General features: G+C 40.7%; 1 protein-coding gene across 1 annotated transcript in view; it reads right to left on the bottom strand.

The window, feature by feature from the left end:
- The window catches only part of IARS2 (isoleucyl-tRNA synthetase 2, mitochondrial), a 60,367-nt gene that overhangs the window by 2,364 nt on the left and 36,860 nt on the right, over positions 1–21,143 (bottom strand). The window contains exons 13-21 of the mRNA XM_047703649.1: positions 19,016–19,118; positions 18,297–18,390; positions 10,318–10,426; positions 8,094–8,196; positions 6,141–6,266; positions 5,383–5,514; positions 4,234–4,340; positions 3,356–3,501; positions 2,394–2,584 (exon numbers count right to left, since the gene is read on the bottom strand). Of these exons, the coding sequence (XP_047559605.1) occupies positions 2,394–2,584; positions 3,356–3,501; positions 4,234–4,340; positions 5,383–5,514; positions 6,141–6,266; positions 8,094–8,196; positions 10,318–10,426; positions 18,297–18,390; positions 19,016–19,118 (1,111 nt within the window). The remainder of the gene's footprint in view (positions 1–2,393; positions 2,585–3,355; positions 3,502–4,233; positions 4,341–5,382; positions 5,515–6,140; positions 6,267–8,093; positions 8,197–10,317; positions 10,427–18,296; positions 18,391–19,015; positions 19,119–21,143) is intronic.

Below are 21,143 nucleotides of genomic sequence, written 5' to 3'. Positions count from 1 at the left end.
TAATACTATTAGATCAATTAGAATGAAAAGTTCTTTTTTTAAAAAATTTTAGAGTGCATGAGCTGGGGGAGGGGCAGAGGGAGAGAGAAACTCCTGCAGATTTCCTGATGAGCGGGGGCCTGACGTGAGGCTCGATCCCATGACCCTGAGATCACAACCCGAGCCAATGTCGAGTCGGCTGCTTAACCGACTGAGCCACCCAAGCACCCCTAGAATGAAAGGTTTTAATTAAAAATGTCCAGGCAATAGTATGTGCTCTGTAATACACTCTATGCCAGGCACTTCACTATGCCAGATGCTAAATGTCTCTTATTTCTAATTATCATGGTGTTTCTCATCCCATTTTCCAAACGAGGAAACCTGCTCTGAGGCGTTAACTACTCGCGGTTCTCGAGCAGCGAGTGCTGGAGCCGCGCTTCCCGCCCAGGTCTGTGGGCCTCCGAGCCCGGACTGCTTTCTCCCCGTGTCCCGCTTCCCACATTACAGACGTGTTAAGATACGATCTGAACAGACCTGCTCTAGCCACACACACCAATGGTGCCAACGGACTAAAGCAGAGCTGTTCTCAAGTACAATGAAGTGGAATGTCTGGTACGCACTCTCACGCTTCTCATGGTAACTCTGCTCTTCAAAATGAGTTGGTGGTTGTTTTTTTTTTTAAGGAATGTGTGTATTCCATCAAGGGGTGCCTGAGCGGCTTAGTCAGGTAAGCGGCTGAGTCTTGATCATAGCTCAGGTCAGGATCCTCAGAGGCCGCGGGATCGAGCCCTGCACTGGGCTTTGCACTGAGTGTGGAGCCTGCTTCAGATTCTTGCCCCCTTGGCCCCTCTCCCCTGCTTGCACATTCTCTCAAATAAAAATTTTTAAAGACTCAAGGAAAAAAAAAACAGGAAAATTAATCTGGTTTTAACAAATTCACGTAACTGGTAAATCGCAGATCCAGGACCCGTCTGACGGCTATGTAGTAGAGTTGCTAAGAAAAGTACACTACTTTTTAAAATCCCGAAGAATTTTTTCCAATATAAATGATTGAAACAAGCTGTTATTTTTTTTTTAACTCATTACTCAGAATTAATGAAGTGAAAAGACACAGGACATGCAGGAGGAAAGCCCAGAAATACGCTGTGTAGCCGTAGCTAGGTCACAGTTTCAATGGTCTTCTTTGCTCATAAAATAAAGGAGTCAAGCCTCCCAACAACACATTTTTTTTTTTAAACATTATTTAGAGGGTGCACACAGGGGAGGGGCAGAGCGAGCAGGAGAAGGAGAGTCTCCTACCGTGCTGAGCACGATGCCGGGCTCCGTCCTGTGACGGAGAGCGTAACGGACCTGAGCCGAAATCAAGAGTCGAATGCTGAACCACGTGAGCCTCCCAGGGGCTTCCCAACGTAGAGATTTCCAAGTGCGAGTACCTTACTGAAATCATCTGCTGGCTGGTCAATAATCTACAGACTGCGAGCCTCAAATCTTAGTTACATTATGAAAAATTTAACCTGAGCTTACCAACCAAATGAGATGGTCATTTTTAGAGAAATATGATAGCGGTAAAAGTTTAAAAATATATGCATTGTCAATTCTCTTCTCCAGCATTAAAAGTAGAAAAACATCAGGACACCTGAGTGGCTCAGTCGGTTCAGTGTCTCCGTCTGCTCAGGTCACGATCCCAGGGTCTCGGATCGAGTCCCACAAGGGGTTCCTACCTCAGCAGGGAGCCGCCTCCTCCCTCTGTCTGCCGCTCCCCCTGCTCTCTCCCTGTCCCTCTGACAAAAAATTATTTTAAAAAAAGATATTAAAAAAAATTTTTAAATGAAGTAGAGAAAAATCTTGAGTCAGTATGTTAAGCCACAAGCCAATGTGGCCAATGAACCACTAACAATTGCAAGAAGAAAGTCTTGATGGTGCTTTTGGAAATAAAAATAGGATGAATGCTTTGAGATGACATGATAATTTGCTGCAGCAAATGAATTTTCTTCAAATCTCCTGAGAAAAAGATGGAAATTCTTTTTTTAGATTTGTTTCGAACCTGGTCCAGGTTCTCAGAAATTCTCAGAAAACTAGACACTTAACACAAAACCCTCAATTTTTGTGTATTGTAATAACAATGTCGTCAGTTTCTGTCACTTACCTAATTAGCCCTGAGGATTTGCATTTCAAACATGACTCTGTTGCACCTTACCTGTCCCAGCTTACAAAGGATGTAGCAACAGAGTACATGCTTCAGAGAAGGCAAAGGAAGCATAGAGGAGGAGGAAACAAAGACTCCGTGATAAGATCAGTATTACAAGATCTCTAAACTAAAAAAATGCTCCTTATACAGAGATTTTTAAAAGCCAAATTTCAGGGGAAGCTCTAGGATACTAACATCACTTCCAAAGAGACAAATTGCTACTCACCTCTATGATCTCAAAAAGCAGCCCAGGCTCGATCACAAGGGTGACCTTGTACTCGGCTGCGTTTCTACCAGGGATGCTCCCAAGAAACGAGTCTCTCATGGCACACGTGCTCTCTATGGCTTCCTCTAACCCAGGCTTCTTCCAGATAGAACTTGTTCTAATCCAGCCAGTACGAAAAACACTCTTGGGTTCTTTAAAAAAAAGAAAAAGAAAAAGAAATAAAAGTAATTTACATATATTGCAAACTGTATAGAAAGCGCTAACCATTATTTGCTATTCATGGGAAGTAAGAATTGGTATTTATGGTAAATACTAGGGAGCCATTCTAAATGCTTACCATTTATATGCACATTTTAAAATGTAAACAAAGGATAAAGTATTATAGTAAGATCCCAAGGGAAAAAAGGATGCCTAGAAGAAAATAAAATGGGAAAAAATAGCCCAATATTGACAGTAGCTGTATTTGGATAGTTGGATTATGGGTGACTTTTCCTCCTCTTTCTAAAAATTTCTATAGTTCCTAATTTTCTATAAGCTTAATACAATCCAAGGAAAAGACTATTATAAAAATATTCACTAAAAGGCACTATCCCTGGTTTCAAAAACCTAAATAAATAAAAATAAAAATCCCTGGTTTCAAAAACCTAAATAAATAAAAATAAAAATAAAAACCTAAATAAAACCTAAATCATATCGGACACTGACAAGTTACTTAAGAAACACGGATTCTGCGGGAGAGTCAAGCTCTCCCGCATTTCAGAAGGGGCTCCCGGGTGGCCTCCAGCAGCTCTGAAATCCGTCCTGCCGTGCGACCAACTAGTGCAGACACAACGGAAGGGCCCAGACATGTGTTGCCTCCAAGCGCTCAGTGCAGGCGAGAAAGTGCCCGTTGCACGCAGGGGAAGTCGGAGGTGGCAGTCCTCGTGCAGGGTCTTTCTCGAGGACGCTTTAGGCCTCCTTACCTTTGGCGTAGGGGATGTGCTGGAATACTTCTTCAGTCAAGTGAGGAAGAATGGGAGCCACAGAACGAACCACGACGTCCAGAATTTCGGCTAACGCGGTCTGGCAAGAGCGCCGTTTGGGGTCGCCCGCGTTTTCGCAGTAGAGCCTGAAGGGGAACCGTGTGTGCTCAGCGGGGACAACATGTCTACACAGCGAGCGCCGAGGCCGCTGCGCCCACTGTTCCCACCGGGGCCAGTCCCGCGGCTCGGGCCATCGTCTGACAGAAGATGTTCGGTCCCGAAACTGTACCGCCAAGTCCCCTCCTCCACTCTCCCCTCCTCCACTCTCCCCTCCTCCACTGTCCCAGCAGCGCTGCCACAGCCATGGAGTGCAAGGCAGCTGAGGGGAGCCCTCCGTCCACGTCAGCGGCGTGAGCAGAGGATGGGGTTACGGTCCCGGCGCGTAAGGTCCTTGTGGTGCTCACGGGCTGCGGTGACGCCTCCCGTTGGCCTCGCTGCCATCAGCGCAGACCGAGCGCCAGGCCTTCCTCTAAAAGCACATCACATCGCTGATGGTACCTGACGGTGGTATGGCACCAGGCGTCTGCATTTGTCCCCTCCTCAAAATCCACAAGCTCCTGAGAACAGGTACTGCATCCGTCACCAGGTACTGGCACCCCTTCCTCACTGAGCACTCCCTGTCTCAATCGCAGCGCAAAGTGCATCCCTTATGTTCCTTAAATTCTCTTCTCATAATCCCACGAGGTATGTCTTATCACTTGACTCAAAAACCCAATTTCCTAACTGCACGGCGTCGCCCATCGTGCTCACCACTGTACACCCGCCTGCCAAGGAGACGCTCGAGAAGATGGGAACACTTCAGTGTCAGTCATACGTACCGGTCCTTGATTATGCTGAAATAAAAGTTCGAAAGCTCTCTGGTATAAAATGCTCGTAACAGTCGAACAACTTTTCCAAAATCATACTGTTTGTATGAATCAGTAATCTAGGAAACAAAAGCCAAAATAAATTTGGAAGTTGCAGTAAACCAATGAAAATGCAAGTCATCATGAGCAAAATATGTACCTTTTCACAAAATATGTTTCAATAACTGTTTTCTTAAAGATTTTATTTACTTATTTGACAGAGAGAGACACAGCGAGAGAGGAAACACAAGCAGGGGGACCGGGAGAGGGAGAAGCAGGCTCCCCGCCAAGCAAGGAGCCTGACGCGGGGCTTGATCCCAGCACCCTGGGACCATGACCTGGGCCAAAGGCAGACGCTTAACCGACTGAGCCACCCAGGCGCCCCACAAAATATGTTTCAAAGGTAGAAAAATACGAAACCCGAGATACACAAGAGCGACAGGATCTTTCAAACATTTCTGGGTATCAAATTCAACTATAGTCAGAAAAAACTGAATATTCCACTCTGGAAACTAGAAAAGAACACTCACCAAAGGAAGGGATCAGGTTTAAAGTCAAAAACCACACCATTTTAAAAGAGCAAAGTGTGCAAGTTACTAATGTTCCCTCGTGTATGCCTGTGAAGTAAAATCGGGCAAAAGTCTGCAGGTACGTGTCTGACTTAACGGTACACGGAAGCAACCACATTTCCAATTTTTGAGCAAACACACATTATATGTTCTATACATAAATGAAAAAATATCTTACAAAACACACAGGGAATAGTCGTTTTAGTTATTTCTATACTTTGAGGGGTACACCTATAGATCAGATATGGGTCTACTTTACTCCCTCCTGCCAGAGAACGACATAAAGCTGATCTTGAGAGGAAAATGTGGTCTTAGGGGAAGGCTGGGCCTACATTTCCACCAGGTACCACGAGTCTTTTGAAAAACCAGGAAAGAAATCCTACGACTTCATACCTATAGTCAACCTCAGAATGTGGCATTTATCAAGTACAACTCTTCTCAGTGCTACGGTTACTATTTCTAGTGAGGTCTGTTCGCCGGCACGCAAGTCCAATTTCAACACTCAGCAGCGCCGATATTTCTGTTTTCCAGGAGCTTATTAATCCACGCTTACCTTGTTTGCTAAATCCTGCAGTAAGTGCAGCATGTACTGGTCTAGGACATACATGTCGTTAACGGGAACGGAATCCGTTTCCGGGTTGAAGCCAGCGATGTTTCCCAGAAGAAAGCGGAGTGTGTTCCTGAGCTATTGATGTTGAGAAAAAACGCTCAGTCAAAAAATACATGCGGCCTTCCACTCTTACTGAAAAGTTATTTTATTTTTCTATAATTTTTATACAACTCATGTTACTTTCTTAATGGGATACTTCTTAAGACAATAACTTTCCTAAATGAGACTACAAATGCAAAAAAAAAAGAGACTAATTTCAACAGCAGAATTACAGAAGGAATCCCTGGACTTTACACATGAAGACTGATTTCTCATTTTATTTCTTTATAACCTTATAAAGGCAAATCACCGTTCAGTGGCCTGGTTTATTCATCCACATAGGTAAGAATTTTATTTTCACCTGCTTCCCAGGCAAGAATAAAGATCAATGGAATAAATGTGAAAGGTCACTGAGCACATGAAAAGTATATAAAATAGTGTAATTTCGTATTACCCTATATTTTATAAAATATAATAGTCTATAAAATGTTTGTGTTACACTATTAGTATTTTTAAACAAATAAACACAGGATATTTTTAAGTGCGCACGTGTAAAAACTCATTCTTGCTGTTTTGCGATACCAAACAAAATGTCCTTCATTTTAAAAATATGTAATTTAGCCAACCTTTTATTCAGAAATAGGAAGAACAACAACTCTGACCTTGCTAATATCATCTCTGGCAGCGTTAAGTACAGACGGACTAACGGTCACTTCGGTGAAGACATTGGACTCGGCTACCCACCAGCGAAGGACATCAGCACCGTACGGAGGCTCCTTGTTTGGATCCTTACGGGGGAGGAAAAAGACGCATCAACATATAAATGGCTTTCACCTCTAATTAGGTGAACAAATGTTTTAGGTATTCCTCCTCAGAAATATGTGAGCACAACGTGGGCACAGAATATCCCTGCACTGTAATGAGCGAAGGGCCAACAATCTCGGAATCAGCTGCGTGTGAACAACACGGGGAAACAGTGCGCTCCGCAGTCCCGCTGCGAGGCAGACGTGGGCCTAGGTCCTCCCTCTACTACAGCCGGGGGCGGAGCGGGCCCCATGCCTCCATGTCGCAGAGGGGAGGAGGAGGACCTGCTCTTCCCTTCTGGCACTCCCCGGAAACTCCATACACAGAGCCATGATTACTGGACATTAGGAGAGCAGCAAAAAGCCAAACAAGTAACATAACAGACGAGTGATCTCTGAAAGCAACTCCCAAATAAACCAGATTATTAGCAACCCCAGATCTGCTGTCCATTAATGATCTTTTTTTTTTAAGATTTTATTTATTTATTTGACAGAGAGAGATCACAAATAGAGAGGCAGGCAGAGAGAGAGAGAGAGGGAAGCAGGCTCCCTGCTGAGCAGAGAGCCCGATGCGGGACTCGATCCCAGGACCCTGAGATCATGACCTGAGCCGAAGGCAGCGGCTTAACCCACTGAGCCACCCAGGCGCCCCAATGACCTGCTTTAAAGTGTATAATTTCTGAGAATATAATAATGAAACAAGAAGTTGCAATCTCATTTGTTTCTTACACCATTTCCATGTAACTGTAAATTTTGGGTTTTTTAAATAAACGTTTACAAATTTTTAAAGTTCAGTTAAAAGAAGGGATGGGGTGGCAGGGTGGCTCAGTCAGTTAAGCATCCAACTCTTGATTTCGGCTCAGGTCATGATCTCAGAGTCATGAGACAGAGCCCCACGCTGGGCTCCATGCTCAGTGGGGAGTTTCTCTCTTTTTCCTTCCCTCTGCTCTTCCTGCTTGCACACATGCTCTCTCTCTCTCTAAAATAAATACATCTTAAAGGGGGGGGGGGGGGGCAGTTGGATAGCATGGTTCAGAACCTAATTAGAGATTCAGACCTGAAACAAGGCAATAGGGCCACAATCCCAGTCTTTCCCTTTTTCATTAAAATCATTAAGAGTCTAGATTTACACTAAATTCTACTCCTGAAACTAATGTTACACTACACGTTAACTAACTAGAATTTAAATAAAAACTTGGAAGAAAAAAAGGTTTAAAACGTGGTAAGGCACCCACTATTAGCATAAAAGAGAGTTGTTGATGTTGCTGTTGACGCTGTTGTCAATATTTTTGTTGCTGTTGTTTTATACTGAAATAACTACATCAAGGTTTTGGTTGCCAATTTAAAAGTGTTAAAACAAAAAAGCTGTTTTTATTTTTTAAGATTTCATTTATTTATTTGAGACAGAAAGAGTGAGAGAGAACACAAGAGCGGTGGAGGGAGAAGCAGACTCCCCACTGAGCAGCGAGCCTGATATGAGGCTCGATCCCAGAACCCCGGGATCATGACCCAAGCTAAAGGCAGATGCTTAATCAACTGAGCCACCCAGGCTCCCCAAAACAAAAAGTTTTTGTTTTTTTTTTTTAAAGATTTTATTTATTTGTCATAGAGAGAGAAGCGAGAGTGAGCACAGGCAGACAGAGTGGCAGGCAGAGGCAGAGGGAGAAGCAGGCTCGCTGCCAAGTAAGGAGCCCGATGTGGGACTCGATCCCAGGACGCTGGGATCATGACCTGAGCCGAAGGCAGCCGCTTAACCAACTGAGCCACCCAGGCGTCCCAAAAACAAAAAGTTTTAAAGAACCACCTACTTACTTGTCCTCCGTTGATGACCACATCAGGATCAATGACATTCCCAAGAGATTTGGACATCTTTTCTCCCTTTTCTCCAAGGGTAAATCCATGAACCACCACTGTCCTAAGAAGACAAATCAGCCATTACAATAATAAGCACAGCTATCATGATCTCTTGGAAGATCACTTATAGCTTAAAAAGAGTATCTCATCTTGAAAAAACAAAAACAAAAACAAACAAAAAAAAAAAACCAGGGTTTTTCCTGACAGATTATGAACGCTTTTCTTGAAAGTCTAATTCTCAGCTCCTTATTTATCATGATTATTGTACAGTAAGCTCTTTACTTAAAGAAAAATTTTTGGGCGCCTGGGTGGCTCAGTTGGTTAAGCGACTGCCTTCGGCTCAGGTCATGATCCTGGAGTCCCGGGATCGAGTCCCGCATCAGGCTCCCAGCTCCATGGGGAGTCTGCTTCTCCCTCTGACCTTCTCCTCACTCATGCTCTCTCTCACTGTCTCTCTCTCTCTCAAATAAATAAATAAAATGTTTAAAAAAAAAAAAAAAGAAAAATTTTTCATGTTTACCTTCACTAAACAAATATTTCCTGCGCATCTATTAGGTATTGATTTTGATCACTAAAACTAACCAAGAAAAAAGTATGTCTTAAAAAGAGATTATCATCTCAAAATTATTTTCAAAAAGACAATTTGCGACAAATACAGCTGTTGTTCTACTGGCGTGAAAAAGCATGTTCTATAAGAAACAAACATGGAAATTTTTCTGGGATGAGTTTTCATTCTGAACCAGCAATAATCTTAAGCTATTTAAGAACCATTCTGAAATCAATGATAGGTACCTTAACAGGAATACCCAATCTAATAAATATAATCTAATAAATATAATAAAATCTAATAAAATTCACTAATCGAACATTTCAGTCCATTAACCACTTGTGAATATTACAAATATAAGGATATTTGACCTCAGAGTGTCTTCAATCAACGTAGAGTACCCTTCTCTATATTGCTCTGGGTCAAGTCTTCCCATATTTTAAGATCGAGCTCTTCACAGATGTCCCCACTGTTCCAGTAAATGCTGATGTTACCTCTTGTGGGAATGACAGGGTATAGTAGTCACAAGACTGCTCTGTATTGTTGTCTCCTTTGTCTCTCTCTCTCTTTTTTACTTCAAACTCTTACTATCTCATGAAACAAGACTGAGCTACTACAGGAGGTGTTTTCTATCCAGGCACACCTTGGAGATATGGCTCCAGACCACTGCAATAAAGCAACTCAAACAAATTTTTTGGTTTCCAGTGCACACGAAAGTTCTGTCTACACTACACTCCAGTCTATTGAGTGTAACAGCTTTAGGTCTAAACAAAGAATCTACACACCTTAATTCGGAAATACTTTATTGCTACCTAAAATGCTAACTATCACCTGAGCTTTCAAAAAGTTGTCATCTTTCTGCTGGGGAAGGCTGATGGCTGCTGACCGGATAGGGCAGAGGGTGCTGCTAGTGGGGGTGACTGCAGCAACTGCTTTTTTTTTTTTTTTAGATTTTATTTATTTGAGATAGCGTAAGAGAGAGCACATGCAAGGGAAGGGGCAGAGGAAGTGGCAGGAGCAGGCTCCTTGCTGAACAGGGAGCCCAGCACGGGGCTTGATCCCAGAACAGGATCAGGACCTGAGCCAAAGGCTGATGCTTCACCGACTGAGCCCCCCAGACGCCCTGTGGCAATTTCTTAAGACAAGGACGACGAAGTCTGCCACAGTGACTGACTCAGCCTTTCGTGAACAATCTGCCTGCACCATGTGGTACTTGCTAGCACTTTATCCAGGACAGAACTACGTTCAAACCTGGAGCCAACCCTCTCGAATCCTGCTGCTGCTTCACAAGCTAAGTTAACGTAATATTCTAAATCCTTTGTTGTCATTCCAACAGTCTTCCCAGCCGCTTCACCGGGAGCGGATTCCGACGCCACTTTCTCTGTTCATGCGCGAGACGTGGCCCCTCAACCATGAAAGTCAGACCACGGGACTGCGCGGTTCCGTCCCATCCACGGGCTCCACTGTGGTCCTGGCCCTCTCGCTGTTCCCGCCACATCTGCAGGCACTTCCTCCACGGAAGTCCGGAGCCTTCAATTCGGAAAAAAACGCAGGATCTGCGAAGCACAATCAAGCGAGTACCCGGCAGGAGTACTCAGAGTGTGGGGACCCGTTCAGCTCAGGTTTAATACTCACTTAAAAGGTGCTTTTTTCCTCGTTGCCACACTTGTTAATAAAGAAGACTGAAACCAACCACCAAGCTGGTCTTTTCCTTCCAAGTACAGATCTGCTCTCTGGTCAGTACCTCAAAAATAAATATTAAAAAACACAGAAGTTAAAGTCAACTAAAATTGGAAAATGAAAATAAATATGTATCGATGTATTAAAAATAATCACGTGATTTCTCATGTCACGCTATACCTGAGAGCAGACTGAATGAACGCATTCACTTGAGCTCTTATCCTCACTGCCCGTTTATTAAGATGAAGACAGTAAATGCTGGAGTATGATCTCCTAACCACAGGCAACTAAAACAGTATCTAAATTGGGCACTGATTAATAATAATAATTACCAGTATCAATATTTCCAGTTAAATCTAAATGAAAATGAGCATCTAATAATTTTATAAGTGAAAATACTCTATGCAATACTATAATGAAAGATACATGTCCTTTATCCATTTGTCCAAACCTGTAACATGGACAACAGCAACAGTAAACCATAATGTAAACTGTGGACTTTGGGGGGTTATGATGTGTGTCTGCAGGTTCAGGTTTTGTTAACGAACGTGCCGCTCTGCTGGAGGGTGTGGTCAGTGAGAGAGGCCGACTGTCTGTGGAGGCAAGAGGAATGTGGAAAATCTCTATACCTTCCTCTTAATGTTGCTATAAATCTCAAACTGCTCTAAAAAAGTCAAGTCTTTTCAAAAAGATATAGCGAAAGAAAAACAAATGTCAAATTTGTTGGGACATATGTATAAGCAAGCTTGAGAGCTACTTCCGCTTTCAACAATAAACCAGGGTTAATTCAAGAGTTAATAATCTGAGATAAAAGACCATTTGGCAAACATTGTTAAGTCATTTCAGTCAAGAATCATCAAGGGTGCTTAACCACTAGGTAAAAATTTGGTAAGAAAACAGGTATTTCCAGGGGCGCCTCCTCTCTCTCTGCCTGCCTCTCTGCCTGCTTGTGATCTCTGTCAAATAAATAATAAATAAATAAATAAATAAAATCTTTAAAAAAAAAAAAAAGAAAACAGGTATTTCCAGTCTTAAAGTATCTCCCTGCAGGATACTTTCTAACACAATAATTTCTATAGGGAGATGCGGTGAGAAGTAACCACAAGAGAGAAAGAGAGAAAACAGGCTAACACCACCTCCAAGGGATCCAAGTTCAACATCACCAGTAAGTCATCATATAACTTCTGTTAGGACGTACTGAAAAGGACACAGTTATCTCTTCTGTGATATTCCTGCCCAAAATGCATAGTTAAATCTCATCATGAGGGATAAATGCAAAGTGAGGGACCATCTACAAAATAGCCTGTACATTCATGAATGTCAAGGACATGAAAGACAAGAACAAAATGGGACTAAAGGGAGAGGACAACTAAGTGCCACCAATGGCCCTAGGCTGGCTCAAGCACCCTTTTAATTTTTTTCTCTTTTCCTATAAAGGACACTACTGGGTGAAAGCTGAATGGATCTGGAGGGAACAGGATGGAATCAGGGTTAACTTCCTGATTTTGATTTTCATATTGGTTATACAAGAGACTGCTGAGTTTTAGGAAATATACACCAAAATATTTAGGGATAAAAGAGCATCAAGTCTGCAACTTACCCTTACGTGGTACAGAAGAGCATTTATATACACACACAGGGGAAAAATATATAAAGTAAACGTAGTAAAATGCTAATTTTGGAAAATCTAGATGAAGGGTATGTGCTACTTCTTTATTCTGTGACTTTTCAGAGTAAAATGTTTGTTTTTTAAGACTTTATTTATTTATTTAGAGAAAGAGAGAGTGTGTGTGAGTTGGGGGGGAAGAGAAGGAAAGAGAACCTCAAGCAGACTCCCTGCTGGGCACAGAGCCCAATGCAGGGCTCGATCTCACAACCCTGAGATGGTGACCTGAGCTGAAACCGAGAGTCAGACACTTAACCTACTGAGCCACCCAGGTGCCCCAACTTTTTTTTTTTTTTTTTTTTAAGAACATGAGGTCTTTGGGAAAGATGATTTCCACATTTTAAATCTAAATTCACAACTCTAAGAAGCCCCCATAATCCCTTTGAGTTGTGAAATGAAGATCTGTCCTTAGGTCCTAATATCAAGGATTCAGTGTAATCCTTATGTGAAAATGGGTAGAAGCAGGAGACAAAATCAAAATAATTAAATCATGCCAGTTCAATTCATTCAACATTTCTGAACACTTATTACCTGATAGGCACTGTACTTAGACACTGGGAAGGGGGGAATGTAAAGAAATCTGGTAGTGCCTTCTAGGAGCTGATTACTAGTGGGACGGATTTTATGTTAAATAACTGTTTTGGGCGTCATCAAGGCAAAACTACAGCTCAGCCAGTCTGTGCAGCTAGGAAAGTCTAAGAGCATAACCAGACAAATGCATACAGGCAATAAGAACATAATGTCTTGGCCTCAACATCTAGAGCACTACATCTATTCCCTACTCTTCCTCTCCTAATCTGTAATGATTTGTGACTAAATCTTTATGATGCCAGATCTCAAACCCCCTCCCACCCAGAACGCTCCCTTCCTACTGGTCACCACATTTTGGATATGGCAACCATCAATGAGATAGTCAATAACAAAATGTGGTGGAAACCTTCTCCTAAAATAAGTAGATAATGAAAGAGCAGAAAAATATCAGCAAACCCTCTTCATCTCGGAAAGACGCCTGCTTGCGGGCTCGGGAAATGATCACTCACCAGCCCCCAGCCTGGTGTCAGACTACAGAGCTGTCCGCTTGGCACAGCCGCTGCACCTAAGCCTTGATTACCACACCTGAAACACAAGGGCTTTCGTCTCTAAAACCTTTGTCAGCCCTAAAATGTCTAAAAAGCTGATTGTTGCCCAAGGCTTTACAGGAGTCAGGACAAAAGCAATCTCAGGACGGTGCAGGCGCTGTTCTCAGACTCCCAGCTCCGAGTCCCGGCCGCGGCACTGACCAGCGGTGGGGGCTCAGCTGGACCTTCCATTGTTCCCACTTCTTCTTCACTAAAATGAGGACAACACCAAAATCTGTTTACCTTGTAAGGTTGTTACAGAGATTAAAGACATAAGAGGACGTGCTTTGGACACAATAAACAATCAGTAAATGTTAATTACTACAGAGATCGTAAAGAGCACTAGTTTCCTGATGGCAAATTACAAAAGGAGTAATTTTTTCAAACCGTTCTTATATGAAACAATACTTGTGAAAATGTGATTAGGTATCCTAAACTTCTTTAAAAATATAGAGTCTCTGATCCTGAGCTAGAAATACAGGTTGTAACATTCTAATAGAACAAGAGGAATCAGCCAACTAATAAGAGCACAATGAAACAGCTAATACTTATCAAGGGTAAAAGTCTCGGTGTCTTTTCATTCTCACACACTGAATTGCTGAAACTGGGTAAGAAGCAAAATACCACCCTAGCAGAGGAGGTGTGGTCCCAGAAAACTTCTGTAAGCCAGACCGTTTCAAGGTGCTGTGTGAAGCCACGGAAAAAGATGGAGTGGGTTGGGGCGAGGATTGGGGAGTGGGGGAGCTCGGGTGTAGCAAAGCTCTTGACGACAAATGAAAAACTTAAAGTGGATGGGAACTTTCAAAATGAAGACCGGATGATAAGTCTAGTCTTGGATGGTAAGAAATAGCAAGCAAAGTCAAACTCACGTGCTGGAACACTGTACATTCCAACGCTGGAATTACTGTACAACCTCATATAATGAATTATTGGGACTATTTCCTATTTTAGCAAGTTTATTTTTAGTAATGGTTTTTTTCTAACAAAAATGTATATTCTCACTTCAAGAAATTTAGAAAACATTGAGAAGTTCAAAAAAATAAAATCACATACATCCCACTACCCAGTGATAATCACTTTATTTCAGCGTATTTCCTTCAAGTATTTTGTCTGTGCCCTTCAACATTTCCATGGGTTTGTTAGCCTATCAAGATAATTTGCCTGCATCCTACTTTTCTTTTGTATTCTGCACTTTTTTTTTTTTAAAGATTTTATTTATTTATTTGACAGACAGAGATCACAAGTAGGCAGAGAGGCAGGCAGAGAGAGAGGAAGGGAAGCAGGCTCCCTGCTGAGCAGAGAGCCCGATGCGGGACTCAATCCCAGGACCCTGAGATCATGACCTGAGCCGAAGGCAGCGGCTTAACCCACTGAGCCACCCAGGCGCCCTATTCTGCACTTTTAAAATGTAAAATGCTCTCAGATAAAACCATACCCACAATTATTTTTCAAAAACATGACTGAATGGCTGCATATCATTATGTCATTTGTACGTATATCACATTGTTTTAGTCATTTATCTACACATAGGACAATGAGCTACTGTGTCAAATCATGTACTGTGAGAAAAAATTCTGTAAAAAAAAAAATAACACTGTAATAAATCCTCAGACACAATTCTTCATCCAGATCTGACTACCTCTACAGGAGAGATGCCTTCAAATAGAATTTTTTTGGTTAAAGGATTGAAAACTACTCCAAAGCTCTTAAGACCTAATGCAAAAATCCTTTCCAGTAAGTTTGCACCACATTACATCCCAATAGCAGCGTACAAGAGGGAGGAATGGTGCTAATTATTTCTCTATTTTTAAATCTTTTATCCTTTTTTTTTTCCCTGAATATATCTTGTTTTAAAGTTTTATTTATTTAAATAATCTCTACCCCACCAATGTGGGGCTTGAACTTATGACTCCAAGATCAAGAGTCACATGTTCCTCCAAGACTAAGCCAGCCATACTCCCCACACCTTTTAGTAAAAGAAAAATCAGAACTTTCTTATGGAAGTAAAAGTAAACTTGGGAGTTGTAAAACTCCAGGAAGAGTAACAATTAACCACGTGACAAAAAAGTTAATATTTCTATTATAGTAACCTTTTCTCTTAAGAAATATAAAAATTTAGAGAGAATAATAAACTATTCAGAAAATAAACCTCTAAGATTATGATTTAGGCATGGCAGTAAATAAAGAATGAGCCAATTATTTTAAAAAAACTATTAAAGCAAATCAGCAAAAAAACTTGAGTAACCTGTAATTGTAGATTTGTTTAACTTAGCTTAATTGATAAATTTTGAGCAAGATTATTGCCTTTAAGAAGGCAGGTTTTAGAACCAGCACAAAACCATATTTGTCAAAACTCCTGCTTAACCAATGTAACATTTGAAAATAATTTAAACCAAAAATAATTTGTAAAAATGTTAAAATATAATTATTAATTTTTTAAATTAGGCTTTTCAAAAGTATTTTAGATGTTTTTAAAAGGGTGACCTTTTTTAAAAAGTCATTTGTAAATCTAAGTTGTAAATCTTAGTTTCTCTTTCAAAAAATGATCTTTCTTCTATTTGCTTCAAGTTATTTCTATTTAAAACAAAACAAAACAAAACAGAGAAACCCCATGGGGCTCAGTCACGTGAGCAGCCAACTCGTGGTTTGGCTCAAGTCTTGATCTCTGGTTTGGCTCAAGTCTTGATCTCAGGGGTCACGGGATGGAGCCCCGGCCCCGCTCCGTGCCCAGTGGGGAGTGCACTTGGGATTCTGCCCTCTTCCTTTCACTCCCCTTCTGTACCCCCAACCCCCAGAATGTTCTCTCTCAAAGAAATACATAAATAAAACCTTAGAGAAAAACCATAATGAAGTACAATAAGTATTTTAAAACACCAATTATTCACTAGGTGAATGGGTAAGTTATGGCTTATCCAAACAATGAAATACTACTCCGCACTACAAAGAAATGACCTATAAAGCCAGGAAAAGACAAGAAGGAACCATCAATGCGTATTATTAAGTAAAAGAAGCCAATCAGAAAAGCAACATACTCTAGGGCTTCAACTATGGAACATTCCAAAAAAGGCACAACTCTGGAGCGTGAAAAGGTCAGTGGTTGCCAGGGGTTAGCAGGGGAAGACGGGATGAATGTGGAACAAATTTTTAGTGCCGTCAATCTATTCTGTGTGATACTATAATGGCAGATACACGTCATTATGTAGTTGTCAAAACCCACGGAACACACAACCCCAGCATTGAACTCGAACGTAAATGCTGGACTCTGGGTGACAATGATTTGTCAGTGGAGGTCCCTCAACAGTAACAGACGTACCTCTGTAGCGTGGGCTGACAGTGGGGGAGGCAGAGTGTATGGGATTTCGTACTTTCCTCTAAAATTGTTCTAAAAAATAAAATCTGCTTAAAATTTTTGAAAAACATTATTTTAAAATCACTGCAATAATTAATGCCTTTCATAAATGTTAAAAGAATGTTTTTAGAAAGGATTCGTTTAAAAATGTCATTCCCTTTCAGAAAGTTCCAGTTTCAGTTTAAGTACTATTGACCTTGAACTCACGATGAAACAGGTACTTGACCCGGTCTTAACATTCATATCTCTTTCACTGCTATAAAACCTGTCACGAAAAGTAAAACCAGTTGCGTATGCTATAATCACCAAATTCGTCTTGTTAAACATCAATAAGTATTGATGAAGACTGGTAGCTAAATTAAGCTCAAAGTCAAACTGATTGTATTTTGCAACAATATAAATCTTTGGGAAATATGCAGACATTGAATCATTTATTAGAATTAATAATACAAGCATTTGAGAATGAAAGTACAATAATCCTTCTCAGCAAACCCTTTTTCTCTCCCTCTCCTCTCTCTTCCTTTTAAGGAAAATCACCTTTCTTTCATGGCTCTTCAAACTATGAATTTAATTAGTATCTGGGTTCTTTCCCATTTCATTCTTTCTCCCAATTTTTGGCTATTTTTTATTGCAAAAGAACAAAAAAAGCTCAGAACAAAATGGGATAAAATAAAAGCTAATTAATCTAACTCTTATTAACTGACCTCATAAGATTTTTGACTGAGGGGAAGAGGAGGAGGAATAGGACATCTCAGGCAAAAAGAAGAAACTCCGGTTTAAAATTGGACTTGTGTGTATTATCTTTAAAGATAGTTTATGTTCTGGAAGCCTTCCACGCAGGTAACACAATACCTGTTTAAATGACAAATCAGTTTTCTTTCTTTGAATTCATTATCTAAGTATGACAGAAAATAATGGTCTACTACTTAGGTGCATTTTAACCATTAATTTCATTCAATGAAGTTGTTCCTTTGTGGCAGTGTGAGGAAGTGTCTGATCCACTTCCCCTTCCCTGACACCTACCTCATCCCTGTCTTTAACCTCATAGTGACTTCGAGCTTTAGTCTTTGTTTTACCTCTGGTGTTCACTTGGCATCCTTAAGGATATCTTCTTAAGCATTTCAACACAACCTTGAATGTGCACCTGCCCCTACTTCTCCCTTCTAACTCCTGCCTAGTCTCTCCCTTCTCTTTATGCAGTGAGAGTCAAGAGTGTGCCCCAACTATGAGTAAGTATAAAATCAGTCAGCTGTCTGTACAGAAGGGGGAAGAGTTGTGAAAGGGCAAGGCTGTATTAAGAAAAACAAGAACCAAAAATCAGGGTATGGGAGTTCTAGTCTGATTGTACTAAACTATGTGACCATCACCTAATTTGGCTCTAATTTAATTTCATTTCCTATTCTGAAAAATGATGGGGGTCAGACTGCTTCAGTGATTTCTAAACCTTTACAGAACTAGTGCCTTGGGATTGCCAAGTGAGTCAAGGAGAATGAGCTGTTTGAGGGGAGGAAGAAAATTCCCATTTTTAATCTATCTTATATATTGTGGTTCTATGTGAAATTTCATTTGGAAAAACAGAAAAAGTTTAGAAATCATTGGATTAAATGATCTCCAAGAGCCCTTCAGATCTAAAATTATACCATAGCAGGAGATTTTTGATTTTCTTCCCTGCTGCCACCACCAAAAAAGGTTTTCTTCCAAATACCGAAAAAAATATTCCTAGATTACAGTCTGCCTCTGAGTAATTTTTATGTATTTTCACAACCACTTGACTGGTTTATACTCTATTATTTAAAATTACCTGGAAGAACATAAGACCATGAAGTTCCACTATCAAACCAGATGTCCAAAATATCCTGACCAGGCACATATTCCAAAGCATCAGGACCACCAACCTAATAAGATAATGTGAAAACCTTTTAATTATGCAAAGATCACAATATACACAATAAGGACCCAAAAAAGTCTTAAAATAATCAAATGCTTACAAGCATGAAACTCACATTTTAAAATGAAACTTAAAACATTTCTATGTATTTTGCTATTCAATACAACAGCCTCATCCACATGTAAAGATGACTGTGGCCACTTAATGACATATTTACCAACATAGATATAAATTGTTTTCATTTCTTGAAATGATCTTCTAATTTGGATTTTTTCATGTGAAGCAATCAGTTACCTCGAATTCAGATCCTACAAAATCCTGACATACCAACATTAGGAACTACTCTCAGACTAACAACTGTATCTGCTTAGTCAACTAAATCAGTTAAAATCAATCTGGGCCCTCAATAAGATAACGAATAACCCTTGTACTTTACTGCCATAGGAAATACCAAGCTTCTACGGTTAAACAAAAACATCTACTCTCAAACTGCACTGGCTCCTAATTCATAGGAAATGAATTCATTAACTTTACACCATGACAGAACAACTCTTTAACTCCCAGGAATCCCTCATGTTGTCATTAAGTCATGTAGTGCACACAGAGGCTGTAAAACACACACGGAAATTTACCTGAGATAAGACTTCTTCAGGAAGAAGTTGCTCAGGGGGAAGAGTCCACCAGACATCACTGCCATGTTGTTCCACTAGTTTAATAATGTGCTCAGTGGTCTGGCTATTTTAGGAGGGAAAAGGCAGAATTGCTCAATGAACTACAGTAATGAATACCAAACATTTAAAATTAAGAGACTGCTAAAATAGGGCGCCTGGGTGGCTCAGCAGGTTGGGCCTCTGCCTTCAACTCGGGTCATGGTCTCAGGGTCCTGGGATCAAGCCCCGCATCAGGCCTCTCTGCTCAGTGGGGAGCCCGCTTCCCCCTCTCTCTGCCTGCCTCTCTGCCTACTTGTGATCTCTCTGTGTCAAATAAATAAAACTTTAAAAAAAAAAAAAGAAACTGCTAAAATAAAAAAAAGAAAGAGAATAGTTATTTTCCCATATCAGCAGAATATTTTTTTCTCTTTCTCGTCCAAACTTTAGTGGTATTATCTTCAATTACTTGTTTACTTGGCTACGGCTGTCATCTTAAATTCAAAATAAATAAAATCAAACTGATCACATGTAACCCTTTAAAGTAAAAAAGACTTCTGATATCCCTGTTTTAGTTACTGATTTCCCTATTTCTATCAATCTATTTTCTAACCAGGGATGTATATTCAAAATCTCCTACTTCTCTTCCCCCTCCCTCCAGTGTCCTCTCAAATTAAGACCCCACATCTGTCAATTCTACCTTTGAAATATTACTCAAATTTGCTCTTTGTTCTGTTCTGATACACTATTAGTCAAAACTCATTGTCTCAATACTAGACTGATGCAGTGGTCTGACTTTTCCTCTATTCTCATCTTTTTAATTAATTTTTTTTTAAAGATTTGAGAGAGAAAAAGAGGGAGGGCACACGCTCATAGGGGAGAGGGGCAGAGAGAGAAGGAAAAAGGGTCCCAAGCAGACTCCTCACTGAACTCGGGAGCCCCCAGCAGGGCTTGATCTCAAGATCCTGAGATCATAACCACAGCCGAACTCGAGAGTCGGATGCCTGTCCGCACCACCCAGGCGCCCCTCAACTCTTTAATTTAAACCACACGTCTTTGATAGGATTGTATTCCTAAAACTGCTTTTATCACACCAATCCCCTTTCTAAAACTTCCAGCGCTTACAGGACCAAGTCCAAATTCACCTGCATGAGAGGCAAGGCCACGCTAGAGCATGGACTCTGACAACAGATATCGAAGCCTATACCCTGACCCTGTCACTTTCTACAAGTACGACTACGCACAAGTACTCAAACGTCACGTACAACCATGCCCAAGTACGAAGACGTCTTTCTTGGTTGTGAACTCTGTTAAGGAAAATTCACTTGTTCAAAAATATTTACTGGGAACCTCCAATATCTTAGCATTGTTCTAGGAAGTGGAAGTACAGCAGCTGACAAGGCAGGTCAGACTCCTCAGAACGGAGCTTACACTGTAGCAATCCAAGACACTTCCCTCAGAATGCCTGTCAACTAAATGAGATGATCCATGAAGATCAGCGTGTGCCCAAGGCACAGTAAAAAGCCAATTAATACACATCAATGAATACTGAAATTGACCATATTTGGGAAGATAACCAACTATGAATTATTTAAAAACTGAAATCAGGGAAAATTTATACTGAATTTTCTTATAGGAATAATATACTTTTAATTTATTATCACAGCTTTATTGACATCACAGTTTCCTCTCGTTGCTTTCCATTGAGTCAGGGGACATATAATGGTCAAGAGCGTGGACCCTGGAACCACACAGATTTGGTGTAGTTCCCGGCTCTACCACTTACTAGTTATGTGACCCTGGGCACAACACTTAACATTTCTGTGTCTGTCTGTAAAATGCAAATAATAACAGCATCATCAAGACAGCTATTACAGATATTAATTAAGCTTATATATAAAATACCTAGAACAGTATCTGGCACATACTATTAAGTATTATATAAGCATTAGCTATTATTCAAACTGCTTAATTTACCTTTGAAGTAAATTTAGACAGTAATTTTGTTAACCAGAACACATGCCCGTATTCATATTTACAGAGTAAAATACATAAACTATAGCTAATTTTTGAATTATCTTCCCTTCTACCACTTCCCATTAATGCAAGTAAC

This window comes from Lutra lutra, chromosome 15, assembly GCF_902655055.1.
Source record: "Lutra lutra chromosome 15, mLutLut1.2, whole genome shotgun sequence".
Lineage (NCBI taxonomy): Eukaryota > Metazoa > Chordata > Mammalia > Carnivora > Mustelidae > Lutra > Lutra lutra.
The sequence above is the reverse complement of the archived record's forward strand: the minus strand, read 5'-3'. Positions and strand labels throughout refer to the sequence as shown.